This window comes from Carassius auratus, chromosome 30 (genome assembly GCF_003368295.1).
Source record: "Carassius auratus strain Wakin chromosome 30, ASM336829v1, whole genome shotgun sequence".
NCBI lineage: Eukaryota > Metazoa > Chordata > Actinopteri > Cypriniformes > Cyprinidae > Carassius > Carassius auratus.
In genome coordinates, this window is record NC_039272.1 from 28,751,660 (window position 1) to 28,777,724 (window position 26,065).

At 36.9% G+C, this 26,065-nt stretch overlaps 1 protein-coding gene across 1 annotated transcript; it reads right to left on the reverse strand.

The window, feature by feature from the left end:
* Nucleotides 1-1,350: 1,350 nt before the first annotated feature.
* On the reverse strand, nt 1,351-22,206 carry rorb (RAR-related orphan receptor B). The gene is made up of 10 exons (XM_026212596.1): nt 21,971-22,206; nt 6,866-6,951; nt 6,004-6,145; nt 5,447-5,866; nt 5,220-5,341; nt 3,859-3,991; nt 3,621-3,728; nt 2,984-3,094; nt 2,681-2,793; nt 1,351-2,560 (listed from the first exon to the last, which is right to left on the reverse strand). Exons 1-10 carry the CDS (start codon nt 21,975-21,977, stop codon nt 2,402-2,404), a joined length of 1,401 nt encoding a protein of 466 aa, XP_026068381.1. The 5' UTR covers nt 21,978-22,206; the 3' UTR covers nt 1,351-2,401.
* Nucleotides 22,207-26,065: the final 3,859 nt, after the last annotated feature.

Consider the following 26,065-nt stretch of genomic DNA (forward strand, 5'->3'; position numbering starts at 1 on the left):
AGCAGCTTATTCATGCCCTGTATAAATAATCTAACTTACATAAAATCCATTTCGTTTCAGGAGATGCTTAATAATTACAATGTTTTAATTTGGAGCACAGGCACTGTTGCTAGTACACTGCTGCGCAATGATATTTACAGAAAGAGAGAGAGCTGTTTGCTGGGATTGCAACAAGCCATGCAGTCGAGCTTGTTTCACCTCTCAATGATGGGTATACGCTTTACACACACACACACACACACACACCAAAGCCTTGTCTGGGTTGGTTTTGTATGTGAAGAAACCGCTGTGATTGTATTTTATTCCCTAAAAATGTCCATATTTTTTTAAAATAGTACTCTCTTTCTATTGAAAACATTAAAAGAGAAGTCCCTGAGATGGGTGCGAGGAAAAAATTGCACCCAGAAATGATTGTCTTGAACAGGAAACTGACACTGACGGAATTGGAAACATTCCCTAAAATTGGGCTGAGAGCGTTTGGTTCAGTAGGACTTGAACAGGTGGTATGATTGCTTCTCAGCAGACTACATTTGTGCATGTATTAAATACCAATACCATCTGTAGTTAATAATCCATTGTTAAGTGCTTTCAAGTGCATTTGACAATATAAATGCATCAAGACGTACTAAAAATTCTCTGATCGATGTAACCGCATTTCAACTCCTAGCTTGTGTGTTTGTGTTCTTTCCTTCTGACATATGGCTTTACATCCTGTGAGTACAGGTCAAGAGAAGAGGGGAAAGCGCTCTCAGTATCTCCACCTGGTGGTACTTTACAAGATTTACCAAACCCAAACTGCCCTTGTAGAACTGCTAGTCTTCTTACAGTAGCTGCATTTTGTTGTTTTATACCGCAATATGAAAAGTCAAGATGATTGTCATTTCCCACTTGCATTACGATTTTACAAACAGTGGATTACAGCAAGTTAAGGATGCTCAGCAATATTGAGTTCCAGGGAACTTCAGAGAGTGAGTGTCTAAGAATGTCGTGTTTAAATCTGCTTAGGTAAAATTGTTTCATAACCAGGTAATATCCAAAACAATCACCTAATCAGAACAATATTTCTTTTTTTATTTCTAAATCTTGCACTTTGTGTTGAAAAAGTATAATAAATAAATAAAATAATAAATACATAAATAAGAACACGAAAATCTTAATTGATAGGAATTCCGATTTGATTTTGATCTTTCAGGATTAGTTCCAAATCATGATTAAAAAAAAAAAATAAATAAAAAAAAAAAAAAAAAAATATATATATATATATATATATATATATATATATATATATATATATATATATATATATATATATATATATATATTATTGTTTTTTTTTTTTAATAAGTCAGTGTTCCAATTGATCGCTTAAAGTCCATGACTGTTTTCTTTGAAAAACATGATTTTTAGTATTGACTGATTTTTTTTCTTGAACTATGCATTGCCTATGCATTGTGCTTTACATTTAGCATAAGGTTAAGAATATCACAGACCCAGCTCAGCTACAATAGTGCTATATTAGTTTTGGCAGTGTGGCAGTAAAAACAGCATTTTGGAGCATTTAGAGCAAACAGGATAATAGATTCGAAGCAGTTCTGAGGGTTTTCCATAAAGTCACATTTGACCGGATTGTGTTTCAGCAGTTCCAGAAACAGTTATTGCAGCTATGAATGACAGGATGGTAATTGGCCATACATTTTTTTTTTCAAAATATATATCTCTATACTTTTGTATGGAAAAGTATCCATTATCAATTATTTTTCCACTTCAAAAATCCTCAGTTGTAGGATTATTGCTGTGGTGCCGTTTATACATATCTACATAGCCCAGACAAGGCTTTTAAACATGGCCAAACCAAGTTAGTCCCCCGTTAACCTTGTACCAGTTTCAACTTCACATATTCTGTACAGGTAAAACTACAAAACATATACAAAAAATTACATACACAAGGTATGGGCCTTATAGACCACTGTTGTTTTTAAATTATGACTAACAGAAAAAGATTTAATACTGGAATACCGCTTTGTATCTAGAGAAAGACTACATTATCATTTTTGAATGCACTTCCCACCTTCTCATTATTCTCAACAATATTTAGTAAAAAAAAAAAAAAAAGCGACAGCGAGAAAAGTCAAACAAATTAACTTACCCAATTTAAAGACCGCTTAAATCGTCTTAAAGTCTGTACATTTCTGGTCAAATGGAAGGCGCCTTTTGCTGCCGGCGCATATATACATTCTTATGACTGTACCGGTGAAATTGAATTGGATTTTTGAAGCGCAGGACATTCCTAGAGTTTCATTTTTGTTGTGGCTGCAAATTCTGCAGATGCTGCGACATCCTCCGCAACACCTCCGCTTGCTGAATGAAAGACTTTGCAAAGTGTGCATGTGAACGTGTGCGGTCACTTGGGCATGATGCCAGCAGCATCGGGATTGAAAAGCTCCTTATAGAGGGGGGGGAACAGCATGTTAACCGTCTCTGGGTGGAGCTGCTGGAAGGCCTGAAGCTCCTCTGTGTGGAGAGTGCACAGAGCCGACAGCGTGGGGATCCGGCTAATCAGCTGCAGAACGGGGGACAGAGGAATAAGGGGCACATGATAAAACGGCAATCTATTTGAGTTACATCAGTCATGTGATCAGTCCCTGTCTGAACTGTGTCACGGTCACTTGAGATGTCCTACCTTGGCCAGTGCGTCCTCGTCCAGATGGTTCTTTTGCATGATGTGCTGCAGGGCAAAGTAGATTTTCTCTTGTAGCTTCTGCACTTTCCTGGGCTCCATTAACCACGGCCGGTCTAGAAATGCAAGAGAATCCTCTTTTAATATCTGCTGGTATGAAAACACTGCAGGAAAGCTGAGAAATCTGCTATTATGTGTAGGACTCATACTATAGTTTCATGAAATAAAGATAATAAATGTTGATCTGGCCACATTAAAACTCTATGAACACAGCTTTATGTTCTATCTAAGAAACTGAGACCTGACCTGTAGAAATGAGGACCGCAGCAGAAAACAGGGCGATCTCCTCTTCTGTTAACTGCAGTGAACACAGACTCTTGGCAAAGTCAAACACTGCAGTGACCAGGTCATCACAGCCTGCAGGAGGTAAATACAGTATATGAGATTGCATGCTTAAATGATCACTAATAATTTACAATTAAAGCAGTTTTATTGAAAGGTTAGTTCATCCAAAAAGAATAATTCTGTAATTAATTATTCACCCACACTACCATGTTCAAGGCCCAGAAAGGTAGTAAGGACATCATTAAAATAGTCAATGTGACACTAGTAGTTTAACCTTATGTTAATTTTCTGAAGCTACTAAAATTATTTTTGTGCCCAAAGAAAACAAAAATAACTACTTTATCGTGTCATTTGCGTTGCTGTCTATGGAGGGTCAGAAAGCTCTTGGAGTTCATCAAAAATATCTTAATTTGTGTTCTGAAGAAGAACAAAAGTCTAACTGGTTTGGAACTACGTGAGGGTGAGTAATTAATGACAGAATTTTAATTTTTGGGTGAATTAACCCTTTAACATGATGTTCAACTATTTTTATTTAATGTACATTTTGGAAATGATGCAGAAAATATAATATAAATGAGACAATAGGAAGTAGTTGTACCTAAAGTTTTAAATATCTGCATGCCTCCGTATTTCCCCTCAAACAGAACCGTGTTGTTGAGAGGGTTGAATGCCCGGCACATTCTGACCAGCACTACTTCCAGACAACCTGAGAATGTGAGGAAAGTGTTAAGCAAGCCAATCGTAATCAGTAGCAATATGGTGGGTATATGTACACTTGGTCATTCTGTTTCGTAGTGTGGATCCACAAACGAGTTTTGGCAGAGGCTGTTCCTCACCTGATTTGAGTAGTAATATCTGGTCATTCTGGCAAAGCTCCATGAAGCCAGTGATGCGCTTTGCAAACTCTACCACATACTGAATGGCATGAGTTATCTGTATAGCACACTGCTGCCACAGCACGTCCCGTGTCTGAAACACACACACACACACATAAGCCTCAGGCATAAACTGTGACGTGTTCAGGATAAATTCTTGCATGCTTTTTTTTTTTTTTGATGCATTGAAAATATTTGGATTATTATAATTGTTGATCATTGTTATTGTCTAATCACATCCAAAAATATTTAAAGAAATCACAAATATCACTAGGGATCAAAAGTTTGAAGTCAGGACGTATTGCTTCTTCTATTCTCACCAAGGCTGCGTTTATTTGATAAAAAAAAAAAAACAGTAAAACAGTAATATTGTAAAATATAATTACAATTTATAACAACATGAACTTTTTAAAAATATATTTTGAAATGTAATTTATTCCTGCAATTGAAAAATAGATTTTCAGTAGCCAGTAGATTTTTTAGATTTCAGTAGATTTCTGATCCTTCAGGAATCATTCTATTATTCTATTATTCTATTATTATTATTATTATCAGTGTATCAATGAAATCTAAACCTTTGATACTTTATTTAATAGGTTTTTTTTTGTCTTCACTATGACTTTTGATCAATTTAATGCAACTCTGCTGAATAAATTTTTTTAATATATTTTCCCTGAATTAATGTAGACCTATCTTTTCTGGAGAGTACACTCTGACTCTTTAATTGACTTTTAAAAAGTAATGATTTTAATTTCCAGTACTCATGAAAAATCAGGAGAAAAAAGGCAGAATTTGTAGTTTCCCATTTATGAAATATCCTTTCAGAGCACACAGAATACTGAAAATGTGATATCAGCAAATTGCTTTTGTGAGCTCTGCAATTCTCTCCCTGTATAGCGAATCTTCATAGGCACTATTTCAAAGGGCTTCTCGGTAATTACCCATAATCCATTTGACACAGGGAAATGAAGAGGGCTTGTAGTACGTCTGGCACCCTCCCCTATTGTGCTTTGAGTGTTCGTTAGCTAAATCCGTTAGCTCTCTTGCTTTCTCTTTTTCTCCGTATCAGTGCGAAAGCTGGATAGGATCAGCTCCAGGGGGCTGAGCTACTCTAATGAACTCTGATCTCAAGCGTTCAATCTGACTATAAAGAGGGAACGAAGTACGGAGTTAAAGGGTGAGAGATGAGAAAGTCAGCAGCAGGTGTAAAAGCATGTAAATGAATACATGACTTGGTGTTGTGAGTGAGATTCAGGGACAGAGGAAGTGTTTAATAAGGATTTAAACTGAGCTCTTTGCTCATTAAGGGAGTGACCTCGCACCTTGCTTTGGTACATCTTGACCTCTTCATAGGAGTGCGTCTGCCAGGCTAGCTGCTGGAGCTCCTCCGCTGTGTACTGACACGTCTCCAGATGGGACTTTATGATGTTCTGTGCAATTCGGTCTGGTAAAGAGAAAATCAGAATATAGGACTACTGTTTCTTGCAACCAAGGTAAGTATGTTTGCTTGAAAGCATTTTCATATACACCCATGAACTTAATTCCGTACCTAATTCCCCCATAGACACTCCTGGTGCTAGTTGGCTGTCTTGATAGGAGCCATAGGTGAAAAGGTTGGGAACAGGGGTGAGATCGTAAATGGGTTCCTGTTTGATCTGCTTCATTCCAGTCATGTCCAGTCCTGACTGATCCGGGCTGGCCTGTGTGGAGTCCATGCCGTAGTAGCCACCGGGAGCACCGTTGGGCTGACCCTTGGGCATGTCTATGACGTGACCGTTGGCGTATGTCCCCCCAATCTCATGGTTGAGGGTGCTGAGGCCGTTGGTGAGGCTGGAGGAGTAAACACGGGCGAGGGCCTCCGCTTCGCCCGTCTGTTGCTGCCGCTGCTCCTGCAGCCTCTGCTGGTGTTTCTGAACCTCTGCGTACAAAGAGTCCCTCTGCTTCTTGGACATGCGGCCAAACTTAACAGCTGATATGGGGATGGGTGAAAGAAAATGCATGATATTAGTGCATGTTTAAAGCGATCAATAAGATCAATCCAGCTTGTCGAAAAGCAGCTGATTGGTTAGTTTGTTAGTTTGTAAGAAAGAATATGATATCTCTTACCATCCCGGGACATGCCCAGAGCCAGGCACTTTTGGAGCCGACAGTGCTGGCAGCGGTTGCGGTTTGTTCGGTCGATCAGGCAGTTGCGCTGACGGGGACAGGAGTAGGACGCGTTGTTCTGTTGACTGCGCCTGAAGAAACCCTACAGTGGACACAACAACAGAAATTTAGATATGTAACATGCAGAAAAATCTGTCAATACAAAACTGAAGTGTCACTGGGGTGGCACTATATCAAATGTACTAATTTGTATATTTAAGGTACTTATGTATGTAATTTATAAGTATGTAATAAGTACTAATTTATACCTCTAAGGTACCTAATTAATGTAAAAATGTACCATTTAGGACTAAATCAGGTACAAATATGTACCTTTTGGCTTTTTTACCTTAGGGTACTGCTGACAGCTTTGTACTTTTTTCTGAGAATTAACCACATTCCAAGAATGAAAACAGTAATTTATAATAGTTCTAGTCTAAATTAAGATTATCTTATTTTGATTGATAAAGTTTTGTGTATTGTGCATTGTTTTTTTTTTCATTTAGTATCATTTATGTATATAATGTGTTATTGAGTGATTTGAAAAGCGCCCATAAATGAAATGAATTATTATTATTATTGTAAATGAAAAAATAATGTTAATATATTCTGTCATCGTTAATCATTCATTCTCTAAAATCAAGTCATAATATTGAACAGTTAAACTGCATTAGATAACTTTATCTGTTTTAAGAATGCTTAAATAGCTTTCCTCCAAAACAAAGTATTAATTATTTTTAAAGTGTTAAAGTCCATGAATGGATGGAACACCTGGATGATGACTTACAAAATGCACTGAATAAATGGCACATCTTTCACTGACCTTACATCCTTCACATGTGATGACTCCATAGTGGATGCCTGATGACTTGTCTCCACAGATTTTGCATGGTATGACTTCAATTTGGGCTGAAAACAGACAGAAATGAACAAAAATACAGTTATGTAACCATTAGACTTTATTTGCCTGATGCTGACAGTGGGATACACATCAGGGATCTCTCGGGTGACACAATGGCTACCTTGACTCTAAGAGTGATGTCACTTTTAGAGTGGATCGTGATGTACCCTTTAAATTTGTATCAAGACACTTTGACATTTTGTAATGTGCGGTTCTTTCAAGACAGCAAGAGAAACATTAGACCAGCCGAGAGATGTGAGTCAAGGTCCAAACCCCTTGATGCATTTCTCTCAGGTTCACCAAAATGGGTTCTCATCTGTGCTTTTGTCAAAATTTTCTTTTTCCATTATCCATTTGAAGCATAATGCTTGAGAGATTTCCTTGATGAAAATAACCTTGCACACGTACAAGGCAAAGGCAAAAGCAAGCTACATACTGAATTACATAACCAGAATATGGTAAGTTGTTTAATGAGGAACCAAACACAAATACGTGTCCATGAGGCTCAGCTCCAACTTCAGCTTCCCTTCTCTTGCACGTGTCACTAGGAAATGTAAAAGAAATGAGAAAAGGAGACGGAAAACCTTTGAGAGAGAGAGAGAGAGAGAGAGTAAGGGAGAGGAAGACAGAGAGAAACCCATCTCCCTGCTGAGACGGCATACTCACAATAAAGAGATTAGCCACCCAATCTAATCCTAAATTATTTCTACACATGCTTGTTCCCCTGCTCTCAACTGGCTTATCTGATGCAGCAATTCTCAATTAATCTTTCCTCACTCAAACGCAAATTCACATCTGCCTATAATGGCATAAAAATGTGCAAAAAAGAACAAATGCTATATTTCTTACTGTTATGGGTAATTTTATTGTACATTTGCATATAGAGTTTGTTTTCTTTAGGACCAAAAGAACATGCAGTTATTCTAAGCAGCTCGCTAATAAAACAAATACAAATGCAACAGCAGTCTCAGAAGAAATTCCAGTATACTGTAGTTTAATAACAGAAGAACTGAGCAGAGTGAGTTCCATACAAAACTGACCACAATATTAATAAAGTCATATAATGTCAATCATGAGTTTCATGATCTAACTGCAATATTAGTTTATACGCATTCATGCTTCACATTAAATCAATTAAACATACAAAATACGAATTTGAGCTATGATTCCAGATCAAAACGGTTAAGTATATGTATAAATATGTATATATATGAACAGCAGTTCTTCATAAAAGAGCTACATGAAATTATATTGTACTTGCTTGAATGTGAAGTGATATTTTAACTGCAAAACACCCTTTAAAGACCCCTTTAAACCAGAAATGTCCTCTTACCTACAACATCTGTCTTCATTTTCAGACAGAAGCACCGTAGACGCAAACACACACCTGACTCGAGACCACAGTGTGAAGCTCAGAGGTTTGAAAGTGTGAGTGCATCTCTAGTTATGTGTGTGCGCTGCTAATCTTGACTGTGAGAATAGACAGGCTGACCAGAGTATATATTATACGCTGACCAGTATGTATCTTGTATTCATACTGTGAATATGCAACACATGATTTATGAATAATATGTGAATATTTGCTTTTGTGAAACTTGTGCAACATTTATTAATATATGAAAAATGAAATGTACACACATAAACATAAACACACACTGTGGGTAATATAATGGGATTAACACACACACACACATATACATTAACTAGTGCTTGGTTAAGCCGTGGCTGGTCTGGGCTGTAGCTCTTCCTGTCTCTGTCTAAGACACTAGACTTAAGCCACAGTGTCTGTAGACTTGGTGGTTATGAGGGTGGGTGTTTGCCCTCAATTACCCTCAGCTACAGGGACCACAAGCAAGGTCATTCCCATGACAATGTCACCTTGAATCGACTTCTCTGTTTGAAGTGTGAAGCAGGAGTGGCAACAGGGTTTATGCGCAACAGACTATATTCTGTTAAATAGTCTCATCGCTTCCGGTGTTCTGTCGATTTGTCCTACCCTGTCAGATTTTGCTACCTCCCATTAAAACAGTGGGTAGTACAATTCTACATGAAAAATGCTACTGTAAAATTGTCGTTTATTAATGTCTACATCTACTACAACCCTAAACCTACCCTTACAGTAATGAAATACAGTAATTATGTGTTACATTCGCGGTTGTAACTAGAAGGGATACAGCTACAGTAAACCAACAATAATTTTTTTCTACCTATTAGATTGTGTATTATCATCTACACCTACTTCAACACTTAACCTACCCTTACAGTAATGCAGAAACATTAAATAGTATTGCACAGCACAAGAAAAAGGACTCAATATTGATGTGCGCATGCGCAGTAAACCGTGGTAGGAAAATCTGACGGGTAGGATAAAATGTCAGTACATCTGTTCAAGTGTTTTGCATATGCTTAGTTAAATATAAAGCTGTTTTACTCAAGATGCCTTCAAAGTAGATACAAAAATTATCATAACCAATGTCAATCACATGTAAAGATTGATATCTTAAAGTTTTTTTTTTTTTTTTAATTCTTTTCACTGACATGTACATATAAAAATGTAATACACCATCAGCAATAAAAAAAAAGCTTGCTAGTTTAACTGATTACCTTAAAAGTCCATAGATATTGCTGTTATTTAATATGTCTGTTAATACGTTTTCTGACAAGCGGAAGCAATGAGACTTGTTTTCCGAGTTTGGTCAGGTGACGTTCTACACTCGACATTGTAGCTAAAATTTTTCAAAGGAGAAAAAATCTGGAAAGAACATTTTAGTGTTCTAACGGGATAGGTTATATGGTGGGAAATGATAAAACACATACAAAAAATAACTCAATAAATATTATATTTTAAAATACATTTCAGTGTCTTTTTGGCAAATTGATTTCCTAGCTTTACATTTACGTTAGGCTAAATGAGATTTGTCGTAGCACTTGCATATTATTGCTCTTTTGTTGGTTTTGATTGCTTCTATTGTTCTCATTTGTAAGTCACTTTGGATAAATGACTAAATGTACTATTTTTAAAGATAGATAGATGGATGTGGTTACTGACAGCATGTCACAAAAATATTCTAATGTGGGATAGTTGCATTTACCTGTTATGCATCAAAACTGAAACATTCTGCTTAACAGTAACTTATGAATGCTCCTGAGCGTTTTCATTTTACTTCATTAGGATGAATTATGAACACTTGTAGGGCTCCTCAGAACAATTAATTATTCTGCAATCACTGCATTTCATCTTGAGACATTAATATTATGTTCTGCGGGGACGCAGTACAACATGTGAAAATAGTTATTCAAACAGAAAAACTAGCACACCCTGTCCTTTCTTTTAAGGCCAAATAATTCAGAATGGTGTTTTCAGGAGTGTAAAATGCTATTGTACTTAAATGTTCAGGCTTTTTGTGTGGTAAAAACACAACTCCGAACACTGGACCGGTTCCTCTCGTGACCCACTTTGACCAGAGCCATAGCCAAACTGGGTCAAATGAGCATAGAAAACTGAACACGTTCATATAAAAAACAGTGTTGGTAATAACTCTTTTAACCTTAAACGGCACTAGTTATTTATAGTCCTCTAAAAGCAGGGCGCTGGATCCCTAGGCCACAGCAGTATTGACCACCGATAAAATATGCCATGCTGCGTGTGTTTATGTCGTGTTAGATTTAGTTTAGTTACTGCTCTCAAATCAAAATTTTAATCGGCAAATGCATTACAGAAGTTGAGAAATATATTCAGTTCACATGTGTTTAATAAATGGTTTGTGGGTTAAGTATTAGTGTGTTTGGGTCTGAATGAATATATTGGACGTGTCTGTTTGTGTGAGAATGGCCGCAGGGCCTGTGTGTGTAGACCTGTCATATGAAATAAGGAGACGTCCGTGTCCGTGTCACTGTTGCCAGGACGACCACAGTCTCCCTGGGTTTTTGGGTAGGAGGCCTGTATAGTCTGCCTGTCAGAGCAATCATCCACACCACCATGACATTCCAAACAGGACATGATGTCATCGCCAGCCCTACCAATACAACGACGCTGCACATTTGTCATTGTGGCACCTATACTGATTTGACTTCCTTAAGGGATTAAAAACCTAAAAGGATGAGATGAAATATGTAAATAGAAAAACCTAGAGGGATGTTAGCGTCGGATTTAACTACCTCTATAGATTTTTAACATCTTAGTGTTGCTAAAACCATTAGAGATTTGCAAATTTGTTTTCTGTGTAACTACACCAAGACATGTGCATTTTGCATCTGTCAAAAAGCATCAGAACCAAGGAATAAAAATGAGCGTGCACGTTATACATTCATAAACGATGCTATTATTGCACAAAAATGAGCATGGGGTTGTTCTCGCAGCCTCCCTGCTCCTGTCCGCTGTTACGCATAAAGGTTAGGCCTATCAGAGGGTTACGTAAGAGAGGGAGTGCAGTGCTGGCGATTCCATGGTTAAGAGGAGCTCAGCCCTGCAGGCTTAGCCGAGGACAGACAGGAGCTGCGGAATACTGCACATGCTAGCCTCACAGTTTCACTGCACACAAGTTAACTGAGAGGAAACTAAACACATAAATATGAGAGTGTGTGATTTAAGGAGTAGTTTACCCGAAAAATGAAGGTTTATATACATATATGGGAAATGACATAAAAGTACTATAAGAGTAGCATAAATGTAGTCCATATGGGATGCATTGAATTAATGATCAGTTAATTGCCATTAATCAGCTCTTTTGAGATACAGTACGTGTAGGTCATGCACAAAACACAAGTTTCTTAGCTATCTTGTGTTGGAAAAGCAAGTGGTTGTCAAGTAACATGACAGTAATCTAGCAGCGGCCCCATATTGGGTTTAAGTGGAAAATATAAAAATAAAATGAAGTGGAAAAAAATTTATATACTAAAATGTTTTTGAAATACATTTATTTCATGCTAAGGATACTACAAATACCATTAAATGTGCTTTATAAAAATACCCTACTGTTGGTATACTAACCTGGTATATTTAACATTTGTTAAATTGGAACAACTATTTCTTGTACTTAATGCACTTTTTTGTGAGGAAGTGGTGCTGCTAAAATGAAACTATTGCAAGTATAATTCAGGTACAAACATACATTTAATAGTATCATTAAAAAAAATGTAGGCTTAATATTAAGAAATGTAGTCCAAATAAAGTTGGTTTATAATTTTTATATCAGTAAGTCTCAAGTGATATGTCATTAAATATGTTAATAGATTTTAACTTAGTATTAAGTAAATGTATTTTAAATATATAACTTTTTTACGAGGGTATATTCTCTTATACCTGTCTTTAAGATTTTACATGGCTCCAGTTTCAAATGTAGTGTATGAATCATACAGAGCATTATTGTGATATTTTAGTGCTTTTACGGTTATTGTGGAGCTGGACTCTAATTCACTTTCATTTAACGAAGAAGATGTTATTCAAATATTAAATGTTTACTCTATGTTCAACAGAAGAAATTAAGTAATATTTATTCATTTATATTTTATTAGTTAACTTGTCATTTAAGTTAGTGTGAGTGAAAAAAAGAGCCACAAACACACACACACACACACACACACACACACACAGACACAGACAGACACACGTGGATTGTATAATTGATTCCTAATGATATGAAGCTCTTTTCTGTCCCAGGAGTAGTTCCCTCTCTCTCTAAATAGTTCTTTAATTAGCTTCATTAAAGTGGATATCATCACCCCTGCAACTTACTTTATTATAACGCATCACATACACACCCATACATGCTGGAGAACACAACAAATATTTGGTGTCGATAGCAGCTCTCGGTAACAGATGTTTATCAACAGAACTTAAAATGCGACAATGTTGTAATTCGTCATTTAAATGATAACATCATCACTAAAAATGTGATGGATATACAACTTCAGAGTAACGCACCAACAGCTTCCTTCTGATTTCCACCCATGTGTGGTACTATTTTATATGCACTGGCTTGATGAGATGATGATGATGATGATATTTGGCAGTTGCCTCAATTATACCCGTAAACCTTGTTTGCAGCATTCCTTCAGGTGAATATACTGACAATGTCACCGTCTTTTAATTTTAGGCTGCAGATGGAAGGCCATTTGAAGTCTTTGTTGTAAATCTTGCCTGTATGCATATGATAAGATGTTGTTTTGTCATCTGGCATCAGGCCCAATGATATTCCAAAGCCTTGTTTCGATATGCTAAACAGTGATACTAATACATCGTGTAGGTGGGAGATTATCTTCAGCACTCACACTTGTGAGCATGTCGACAATCTATGTTTCTTTCATACGGAAAAACATTAGAGGACGCGATCGCACTGAAAATGCATGAGATTGTCCATTACGGACAAACGTGCATGTGTTTTTGAAGGTCTAGGAGTGAGCTGGGGTGAAAGGGTCAGTGTAATGGCATCTTGTCAACATTAGGTGGCACATTGTCCAGATTGACAGTGGCCGTAGGGGTAGTGGTGGCATAGGGGCAGCCTGCGACAGCATGTGGTGTTCATCCATGTTTTACATCATTTCCTTCAGGGAAGGACTCTGAGATGAAGGCCCTGGGCACTTACTCACTGTCAGCAACATTAGCATTCAGATTCAACATTGATCCCACCGTGTATTGCTACAGAAATAATTAGGACAATTCCACAGGGAAATCCACTTTTATTCCACTTTTTCACCACTCTGCCCTTTAAAATATTTAGATGCAAGTATCTGACCACCTGCATTATCTTTAACTAAAAAGCACTATAAAGTCTTCAAGTTTTCAAAAGACCAGCTTCTCTATGTTTAGCCAAACCACCCACTCCATCCGTATAAAACTCCTAAAGCATAACTAATCTTCCGGACAGTCTCTTAGCTCATTGATATAATCCTTGACATAAAATCCTCAGCATTTAGGTTCTAGTAAGTCTACATGAGAATAATAAGAAATAACCATGAGAATATAAATAATAATAATTATTAGCATATATTGTTTTGAAACCCAGGTTTGTTTAATGATCCATTCAATGCATTTGCTCTGCGGGTCCTTGTCTACAGACTAACATATAGTAATTGGGTTTTGCAGTACACTTCAGGTCATTTTGGTGAAGCCATCTGTGCCACCCAATCACACTGTAGACTTTTTTAGTCTGCTCTCGGTAACACTGTGCTTTCTGTGCTCGTATAGGCTTATTTTATCTCTGACCTTCAGATGCCTCTTTGACAGCCTCTTTTATGATATGTCAAAAAAGATGGTTGCAATATTACCTAACAAAAATACCCCACTCACAGTTATGCGAGTTAACAGAAATTAAACACAAAAACATTTTTTTTACTTGAAATAAAAAACACATTGAACTAAGATAAAATATATAAGTATTTATTTTTTAAAGTTTAACTTCATGTACTAAAATAGCTAATTAAACAATTAAATAGCAAAAACACAAAACAAAATCTCAGTCATACTAATATAATACTAACCTCACTAGATTTGCTGTCTGTGCATCTCTATACGTTTGTTAGAAAGTGCTCTCTACTGTATGTGCCACAGATTTTAGCTCTAATGCAGAATAAGTATTTGTTGATGAGGCTGCAGGCATTTCCCCATTGGCTTGTCATCAGCTGTGCCAGACTCGGGCATCTTTGATCTGAGATGTGATTGGACGCCTCAATGAGGCTACAGAAGGGGACACGCTGGCACAAATCCAACATCTGAAGAATATAAAACAACATATATCTGACATTATAGAATACATGTGCTGTGTATTCAACCAGTCACTGTATACTGCAATACTGAAGCTCATTATTGCAAATAATTATTGAGTAATTATTAGGGAAATATACAAGTAAACCATCTATTTTATCATTCAAGTTATTTCATGTTTTTGAAAGTCTCTTGTCCTCAATAAGGCTGCATTTATAAGATACAATAAAAACAGTGATATTGTAGAACATTATTACAATTGAAAGTAATTACTACATTACACCAGTCTTCAGCATCACATGATCCTTCAGAAATCATTCTCATTTGCTGAATGGTAAAAAATATATATATATATTCTTGTGTATAGCCTTTGTAGACGTCAAGAAATATGAGGCTGTTTTTTCATTTACAAATCAAATTTTTAGTTTTCTTTAACAAATTACACTCTCTGTAACACCATGAAATTAACAAAATGTTGAATTAGCAGTGCTTGTACTGTACTTAAAATTTAATAATTTTGTCATGTCAGCTTCCATTAAACATGCACAAACCAAGAAACCAACTTTCCACACAGGTTCTCAAACATCATGACAAAAAAAAAAAAGAGATTTATTTACATATTTAATTTTTAAGCACTCTGTTCCTAGTATTTCATATACTAATATTTCATGTTTTAGGGACAATTTGTAATTCAAAAAATTATAATAATTTGGCAGAGTTTCATCTTTATCTCATATTTTATTGGAATATCATGTTGTTTTTAGCCTATTCACCTGTTGTGTCTCCCTAAGAGGTGAAAAACACATACACTAATATAGTGAGATAAAGCAAAGAACCCCTGCAGTAAACAAGACAGTTTTACCTCAAAGCTGATTTCACAAAACTGAATTGCTGGAACCCAGACAAAAAGAAACAGAATTAAGAAACTGTGGAAGTCAATGGACTCGTGCTCCATCAGTCTGACCTTCATGACCTGCCCGCCCTCCACCAACACAGCCTCACTGACCTCATCAACCTTTGAACTTTCTTCAGTTCACCGACTGTGTGTATGTCTGCGTGTGCAAAGCTGGAGTGAATGAGTGTTTTTAATCTGATAAGCCCTCAGTAAGACATGACATAAAATACTTTAGTAGTCTCTAACAATATATAAATATATATATATAAATGTATGCCTAATGAGATACAGTATACTGAAGTACACAGAGGCTTCGCAGAGCAAAGTTTGTCACTGTGACCCAGTGGGTCGTGTGTGTATATGTATCTGTGTGTGTAAACTGTTAAAGTGGGTTAGTAAGTCACTCAGCCTAAGGGTAGCATAACCGTGTCATATCTGGGTGTTTGGACAGTGCCCTCTCTCACTCTTCCCTCTTCAGAATTACATAATCCTACACGACTGGTCAAAGGAAGTAAATATGGACGCTCTGTAATGCTGAAGAAACAAATTTAGACAAGGAGGTTATCAAATTGAATGCAATAGAAAGCATGTACAGTGAAAATATTTAGTTGGGTATCTTCATGCTTCTTGTGTTGTTTTTGAAATGAACAGATGTTATTCAGAAATAGCACCAGTAATATTCTCTTTCAAATTAGAATATTATTATTATACTTTTTTTTATAAAAAACCCTTTCACTCTGAGATTCCAGATAATACACAAGTAATGTGTACCGGCAATTGTTTCCGGATTGCTCGATTTTGGTTCATTCACACTACCAGTGATTTCCCGGGATCTGTACATGCGTTCACACACAACCCATGAAGGTCCCGTAATGACATGTGACATCAGGATGTAATGTGTAATGTACAATAAGCACGTTAACTTTCACTTAAGATGGTGAACAATCTCAGCTTTAGCATGGATAGTGAGGAGCTAACTGATCTCTACAGTTTGCACATGTTTTTTCGTCGCAAACGTTGATCTGCCTTCAAAACACCTGGTAAAAGATAACGTGCGACATCACTATGACACACCCTTTATGGCATTAGTTCTGGCTTTTGTTCACACAGAGCTCGTTACGGGACTGAACCCGGCAATGTTACTAGATCCCAAACCCGGGACTGATCCCGGAATCAATCCTGGGATGTGTTTGAATTTTCCAGGAACAACATGTAGTGTGAAAGGGGCTTAACATGGATCTTTACTTATATATTTATTGGTTTGTTTTTGGGACATAATTTTTTTAAACACATAACATTTGTATGGAAAGGAAACGTCTGGTGCTTTCAACAGCTAAATATAGATTTATATTTATAGTTTTAAATTGGCCTGATATTCATCAAAATGGCAGTTCTCTAAATGTTGGTATATCATAGTGTGTGTGTGTGTTCTGCATGCCTCTTTACAGCTTTCCTCTCAGGACGGGATGGTAATAGCTCGCCTTAGGCCACAATTTAATTCCATGTAACGAGGTCCTTCCCCAAAGTGGCCCCAGGAGCCCCTCTCTGAAAGAAGCAAATTGATCACAATCTAAAGGCCTCTCTTCACCTGAGAGCACAGTGTCTCTCTCTCTCTCTCTTTCTCTCTCTGTCTCGCTCATCTGCCTTGATCACTCCATCTCAGTATCCTTATCTGTCTTAAGCTTTCTCTAAGATCATTCTTGCTCTTCATCTAAATCTCTTTTAAGGGCCTCTGTTTCAAAAGCTCGCAAAAATAGTTCTTCTGATACGCACCTTTTTGTTCGACATTTCTTCATAATGCCGTTCCTAAAGTAATTTTCATAGAGGATTCCTAAAACAGATATAATCAAGTTAGCATGCTTTATGTGAAATGTATGTTTACTATGGACCCCTGTTGTCAGTATTTTCTGATGCAACTGTGGAAACTGAGCAGTGGGCACATGACCCATACACCAAAAAGGAGAAAGAGAGAGAGAGAGAGAGAGAGAAAGCTATACTCTAGATCCGATTTCAGTGTTACATAACTATGTGTTTTAATTCTTTCTAAAGCGTAAGACAAAGTTTCTCTTTCCTCCGTGCCTGAGGTGGAACAGTAAGCCTATTAAGCCTCGTAAGTTATTTTCTGGACACTATACATCACACTGAATCTGACTTTTGGACAAAACCAACATGATTTTAGAAAACTTACAGACAAAAAAGACCATGAAATTCATACCGTAAATTCAGCATGCAACATCATTGTCATGTTGGAGAATGGTTTTCAGTGATGTCAGCTCCCCTCCTGCACCATATCAACAGCCCCAGGTGCCACTTTCCAAAGCGCACATTACTGAATGAATGAACACTTAGCGAAGGGTGAGACCAGTCGAAGAGAACTAATAAATCCGACGCGCAGCAAAGCAGAGAAAACATGCAGAAATGCCACTGCTGCCATACCGCAGGGAGGGCAAAATGCAAACATTAAACGGACATGTTTAGCCTTACAGTTCAGCCTCTCTCAGATCTGCTCTCTCATGCACACTCAGCCATCACAAACAAGGGCTCAGGAAACAGATGACACACTCTAGTCCACACATTCGCAGTCGATACTCAAGAAAGGTGCATTCACAAAAACACCACAGGGGACAAAAGACGACACACTCACTCAGAAATAAAAGTCAAGACATCTGGTTAACGTTATGTAGTCAGCTAGAAGGAAAGCTCAGGATCTACAATTTGGCTGCATCCAGAATTCTTTATTTAATGTGTAAAGGCCCATAAAACTGAGTGGAGAATAAAGAACGCTACATACTAAATGGATTAGGTTTGTGCTGGCTGTGTAACTCCGTTTCTGCCTCACTTTAGGGGATTACATCTCTTGGTTTTCTTTGTGTAATCTTTCACAGGTTACGTAAGTAAAAACCATTAGTCAGCAAAGCAAAAAAAAATAAAAAATAAAACAGCAACTACAACAACCAACTGACCAGATGATATTAGTACCAATATAAACCTAGGTTACACGGTTATATGTATATAAAGACTTTATTGTCTTTTTAATTCATTGAAAACACAGGATGTAGCACCAGCGACTGGTTATTGCTAGTTTTCCCTAGTTATTGTTGGCCTACTGCCTGGTTAGAGATTTGCAATGCGTAATCCATGTCTGGGATATGGTCATGTGTATGGTGTCAGTCAAACAAACAACGCTGTGTTTATTGATCTGCCGCCGAACTGTAATATAACAAAACAAAAACATTTTTTTAAATGAATAAAAAAAAAAAACACACACACTTTGTTATGCAATATATACATACACTGATGGGATTTATCAAATGGATCCTCTGCTTTATACAACTATAATATCACCATACATGGTTAATGTTAGATTACAGTCTGAATACAACTCGTGGTTGAGCAGAGCATGCATATTGATCCTGCTCTTCTGCGAGCTGAGCCACGCAATGCCAAGCAGGTCGATGGAGAGATGGCCTCTCACTCTGGAAGCCAATGTGATGCTAAAAGCTATTGGCATAGGGAGTTCATGCGTATCTTTGTGTCTGTGGCTCAGAGTTTCAGGGGTGCAGCAAGGACTGAAATGAGCATGGACAAAGCAATGCATTTGTGGAAGTTATGGCCATATATGAAGTAAATACACGCCAGAAACAACCAAAACGGGGGTCAAACAAACAAGACATGTTGTGTATGTGTGTGTGTGTGTACGAATGCAGTTTGAACGTGATCTGCGTGTGACAGAGTTGTGGGAAAACTAACACCAGCCCTGAAGCAGTACTGTGCACTGTAATGGAGAAGACAAGGTTTGGAGCGGATGTAGAGCTAGAGTTACTAGATTGGGTACCACAGTCCATCAGATATATGCTTTGGAAGACACTGCAAGTCCATCTCTGATCAATGAAGCAACCTGATAAATGTTTTGAGCAATCTATGTGTACACAACTGACACCCTGTAACACAAAAACAACAAACTAACTAGTGCTCTAGTGAAGTCAGTCAACAAAAACACTTTTAGTATCATTTTCTACCTCTTATAAATATATTTTAGTACAATTAACATTTAATAGCAATCAGTAAATTGAAACAAAATAGATTAATTTAATATTTAAAAAAAAACATAGCTGTTCCCAACACTTAAAAGGGTAGTTCCTGTAAAAATCCTCTAAATTTTTATCATAGCATATGACTTTAATAATTCCATGAAAGATGATGTTGGGTAGAATAACAGCCTCAGTCGTCCATACTTTGCAATTAAATGGAATGGTGACCAAGACTGTCATAACATCTCTTTTTGTGAACCAACAAAGTAAAAAAAGTCATTTAGATTAGAAACTACATAAACGTGAGTAAATTATGAAAATTTCTATTTGGTTTGGTGAACTGGCCCTTTAAGAAATACTTTCTGTTGTGCATGTCCATTATCAGCTTAAAAGTGGAATCAACAAAGACATACATTAATCATAAACATGAATGTGTTGTATTTAGCACCCACCATTAACTAGAAATTATTAATCACTATATTTCATTTTACTAGCATATCTAAATCAACAGTTCGTGAAAGATTTAGGCTATTTTATTTTTCTCATTATATCGAGTAAAATGTTTCTCTTCCGGGCGAAACATACAAAATATAGAGTACATATAAAAAGCTAAATTTATAATGGATTAAAAAACCTTTAAACGGATTAACTCCGTAACTAATTAAAACAAATAATAGCAATTGCTTCCGTCCGGTCGATGGCATTAAAAAAAAACAGGCAGGCTATAATCTAAAAATTATATTTCTCTTCCGTGTTCCTGAAAAGGATGTCTATGCAAACTTCAAAAATAATTGGACATTTTGCAAGACCCTAAGTAGATTGCATTTCTTACGAAGTTTGATTGTTATTTGAAAAGGCCCGCGCTATAGGCTGATGTCAGTGTCTGAGAGTCGGGCTCGGTGAGAGGCCCCTGATACTGATGTGATTCTCCCTGACACGGTCCTCTGGGGCACAGAAAGAGAAGCAGAGAGGTGCTCTGGGGGCGTGACACAGAGATGGAGAACTCAGTTTCCCATGCAGGCACGTGCATTAAACTTATTTCTTTCCAACGAAAAGGCGAAAAAGACAGCTGCCTAGACCCTTACAGATTAGACAGCCTACTAAAAAGTCGGCATATAAAAAAAATCAGAATGTGTGTTTTTTTGTTCGTGTAATATCATGCGTGTGCATTGTGTGCTTTATTAAAAAACTAAACTGCAGAAGATTGCTTACAATATAAATACATATATAATTGAAACAAATCAGTTGTCTATTCAATTTTTTTTTAAATACCGGTAATCCACACTTTAATTAACAGTTTAACATCTTAATTTATTTATTTTTAGTCTAAAAATCTAATTGCAATGCCATGATAAAGACCTGGCCGTGAACTGTAAATTGTATACATTAATTATTTTAAAGATTTTTAAATGTAACTTAGAAGGCTTGTAAAATCAAATTATCATCCACAATCTAAAATAGGAATTAAAACATATTTATAGCATAATTCTATAGCAAATATAACAGAGCATTAGTATGTTACACTTTAAAACATGAACTCCGACATAAACTAAAGCGTTCTGACTGATACAAGCCACGTTCTTTTTTTTTTTTTTTTTACACTTTTATTATTAAAACATAGGCTATTTGCATATTTAAACAAAACGTCTACAAATACTTCTGCTATTGTTAATTCCATATTATCACAGGTGTAACTGCAAAGAGTCCGAGAAGAGCGCATATATTTGGGATGGGCAAAGCGCGCGCTGCTCCACTGGACTCGCGCGGACATTGCTGCTGCACTTTGACGCTTTCAGCGCGCAGCGGCGCCTGACTGACGGAAATGGGTCAGTAGAACGCACACTAACTTCACTTTACCCACACCGTGGTGGTCTGCTTTAAAACACTACCCACATTACTTAAATAGCTAAATGAATAAAAATAACATGGGTACGTTTTGGTGCAACTGTTTACTCTGCTAATGTTCTAATCTGTAACAGTCTATAAAGAAGCTGCAATTTCTCACATGCACATAAATTAAGACCAAAACTCATAGTATGACACTCAGTGCTAAATCTTCATAGGCTCATAAATTAAATCCACTCTTTAGGGAAGTTGAAGTAAAGTTGTCTCTGCCTGATGAAGTCTCTATAAACACGGTGATGTGCGGTTTATTTCTCTTTGAGTTTTCTGCTACCATGAAAATGAAACACACATTTTTTAATCCACATACACATTAATCTGACAAATGTATGTATCATAGACAGCGTATGAATCACTTGACGTAGTTATGACTTTACAAAACAGAAAATGCCAGGTATGATGGACAAACTGAGGGGAAAGGGACTGTGGGGTGAGAATGAAAAAACACCCTATACTTGATTATTCAAATGAGCTGTCACAAACAGTTGTATTCCTACCTCGCATGGTGGTGGCGACTCGCTCCCGAACGCGTCAGTCATGAAGAAACAAACATAAACCAGAGTAAAAAAACAAAATCCTCGGTGGTGAAGTTTGGTCTCGTCAAAGCGGGAGTCTACTGTGCAAAACCATTCCAGAGGTGCGTGAAGCGGTGCTCGGACTCTTCAGTTGTGCGGTAAGGCCAGCATGCGGGGTTTCACATGACATCTGCGAGCGCATATACCCACCGGAGGTTTTCACTGCCTCCTCGAGCGCACGGGAGAGCGCGCAGCAGGCTACGGCAGCCCGGATTGGACCGACACTTTCCGCTCCGCCCACTTTCTAGCGTCTTCAGCGGGATTAAGCAGAGACGGACACTGCTGTCCGCGCGCACGCCAGCGCAACGCGCACAGACATTTTTATCCATTTTCTAAAGAAAATATTCTTCTTCTCGTACCTATCATTTTATTAACTTTTATGTTTTTTTCTTCCTTTAATAGATTGCTTTTACAATTAGTAGTAGAAGTTATTATTATTGGTAGCACAGTTTGTCTGCACTGCATGGATGATAATAACGGAGTATACATTTTTGATACTTTTTAAAGTTTATGTATTTTAGTTTCAAACAAACTTTTTTTAATGTTACCTATAAAGAGCAAAACACCTTTAAAGACACAAAATCTTTTAAAAGACTCCTTCCCACAAACACATTGGATAATATATATATTATCCAATGTATACCAATGTGTTTGTGGGAAGGAGTTATATAATATAATATATATATAATTGCAAACTGTTGGACCTCAAATATAGCTATAATATAATATATAGCTACTATATTTATCAATGACCCAATGTTTGATTAATGTGCAGTAACAGTCTTCTTTTTCAGTCTGTATATATATATAAGCTGCAACAACAACATCCAAAAAAACTTTTAGTAATTTTTGTATTTTTTTTTATTAATTATAGTTTTCTCTTTATGGTGCAAAAAGTAAAAATAAAATAATAATAAAAAAATTAATTGCATAATGCGCTTTCATATTTCTTTACATTTGGATAATAAAGCAATAATTCTACTTCTTTTTTTTATTTTTTATTTTTTATTATTTTATAAAACACGTTCATCTACTAGCCATCAGATTAAACAGCAAATAGCTAGGAGAGTGTAAAATTGCCCACTGCCCGTGTGTGTTTGGGGGGAGGTGGAGACAGAGACTGAGCTACAGATCATCCAGGGAAAGGCAGAGACTAGATGCCCAGAGCACATCACCACTGACCTACATTCCCCCCTACATCCACCCCCCCCCCATCCCTTTTATTTTCCATTACCCCTGTATGAACAAACTCATAATTGTGATGTAATGACAAAAAGCAAGCATAACAATAAAGCCAGACCAGTCCATTGGAGATTGAAAAGCACTGTCCTGGAGTGACAACACTGTTGTTGAACAAAAAGCTTTTTCTGGCTATTCAGGAAAAGCCTGAGTGTTGCAAAACCTGTAACCTGTGAAGTGGAATAGATATGTTATAGTGTGCGTGTAAACTCTGTGAAATCAACATGCAATATTTTGCAATATTTTTATTTGAAAAAGTTAATCACAAGCAGAATTAAAAATCATTCTGACTCACACTCAAATTATTATTATATTTTTTCATGGATGAAGATTTACAGCGGACCTACAGGAAATAATTAATGATCCAAAGACAGATGCAGCCATATGGTGCCTGAAAACTAGTCGGAGTAAAGGTAAACATATTTGGCAGCATACAAAGGCTTAAGAAAGAGTTTGTTATGCTAAGCTTGTGTATTATCTTCTGTTGCTTTGCCTTGGTCTACACTATACATACTGCTGTCAAATAGAATAGCTCAAGAAAGTCTAAATTGTGATGTTATTTCCCTTAAGTACATAGTTTTCCTCACAAATGACTAACTGGACTGTTGGTCAGGCCACCTCACCGTTAGTCATTATTTTTGAGAGAAGACAGGGCTGAGGTCTAAAGATAGGAGCATTAAATGAGTTGATAGATCTCCCTGGTTTTAAGGTTAAAGCATATGTGTGCAACTCTTTTGTCCTTGAATCGTCCATTAGGAAGTTAACTTAAATATAATTGGATAACTTTCCATTGAAAATAAAAATTAGGGCACTATTTCTCAAAGGGATTCCCCTTAACTCTCAAATGACACATGCCTTTATATTGTACTCTGGAAACAAGCAGGTGTTTTTGAAAAAGAGAACATTTTACTAGGAAATTGATTGAATACCATAGGCCTACAGAACATGATGCTTTTTTTCTTATATATGTATATACTGTATATACATGCATAAGGTTTGAATCTCTTTCCTAACACTGTTCAACATGATCTTTTTGTATGAAGATCAGAGTTCACCCGATAATTGTCTCCCCTTGCAAATCTACATGTCAAATGTCAACATGCCGAATCCCAGACAAAATCCTCGCTGTAATGAGTCGGATGAGAGAATGACATTGGCTTTCAGAGAGAGAGAGAGAGACAGAGGGGAAAAATACACTTGAGAAATTTACAGAAAGATACCACAAGTGACAGAGGCAATTTTCTGGGAAAAAATTACTTCATCATAATTTCAATCCCAAAAAGAATTGGAAAGAAAGCCCTGAAGGAGCAGAGCCGTGTCACCTTGAAAAATGGCAGTGGAAAAGATCACTAAACTTCTCCACACACACACACACACACGTTCTCTGACACACATATACAGATGTACACAAACACAATCAAACTAAATATTAAATCTATACTGTTTCTTTATAAGCAGTTTTGTACTTGTTCTAAACTGCTTTGCCACTTTTACAGGGATGCTGCAATTTATTCAAACCGTTTTTTTTTTTAAACACACTATTACATTATAAACCTTGACAGATCACTTATCAAAAGTATGGTTAAAATTGTATATAATTAGAAGGCCTAAGTTCTGCACACTATAAATGATCAGATCTAGTTTATGAAATCATTTTAGCTGGATGTCAAAAAGGCCCAAATAAAGCCAAAGGGACTGTATTATAATTTTATTGCGAGACTAATAAAGTTGGAGCCCATCTCATCTGTATCAGCAAGTAATAAGCAGATTTCTCATCAAAGCTCTTAATAAGACCAATCGTGCAAAATATAACAGCCTTCCCATCAACACAGTACAGAAGCCTGCCAATCAGTTGATTTTAATTGGATTTTTTTCTTAATCCATGATTTTTTTTCTCCTTCACTTTCTCTTAACAAAGCTATTAAGATATTAAAACTAATGTTACATTGAGTGTGTAGTTTTTTTTGGTATGACACATTAGAATATGCTCATATACCCTGAGGCAAACTCTTAAAATAATTTCTCCTGCTGATTTCGTTTTCAGAGCCTAATAAATGTTGATGTCAGTTACGTTGGGAGAGACTTTTGTACAGAAACACTGCACAATTCTTGCTTTTGAAAATGATCAGCGTATAATGCAACATAAAGACCAGCTACTGTATCATCTGTTTATTACAGTGATAAACATCAGATTAACTTCTGGAAGACTATGAGTAGCTGGACAAGACGGTGCTGGTCTATGCGGATCTCTGTAATGCTCGATGCTGATTGGTCAGTCGTGCCACCTAGAGATTAGCCGTCATCCATGGCAATCTATTTGACCACTTATTCCACTTATTGTAGCTTTTCTTAGGGTGAGTATAACCATGAAATATGTGGTTTAATGTACAGTCAGCCAGTCATTATTGAAGAATAAACCTCAACAAGGTGATAAAAAGCCCAGCGTGGAACTTGATTTAGTTGTGCATTAAAAATCCCAATCCAATTCAAATCCTCATTTGTTGCAGTTCGAATTACCCAAAGCGACCGGATTCTGTGTCAAAGTGTGACCTCTGTGCCCTACATAAGCCAAGTTCAAACAAATCGACACTTCTCAGAACTTCTTAGTCTACCACAGATATACACCATTCACTTAACATTCCTTATTCATCCACGGACATAACTCGCAGTTAATAATTCACACCTACATACTTGATTCGCGCAATCATTTTTAAGGGACCATTATCGCAAATTGGCCTTTCCAATTTGTGAATCTAAAGGGACGGATCTAATGGGGGA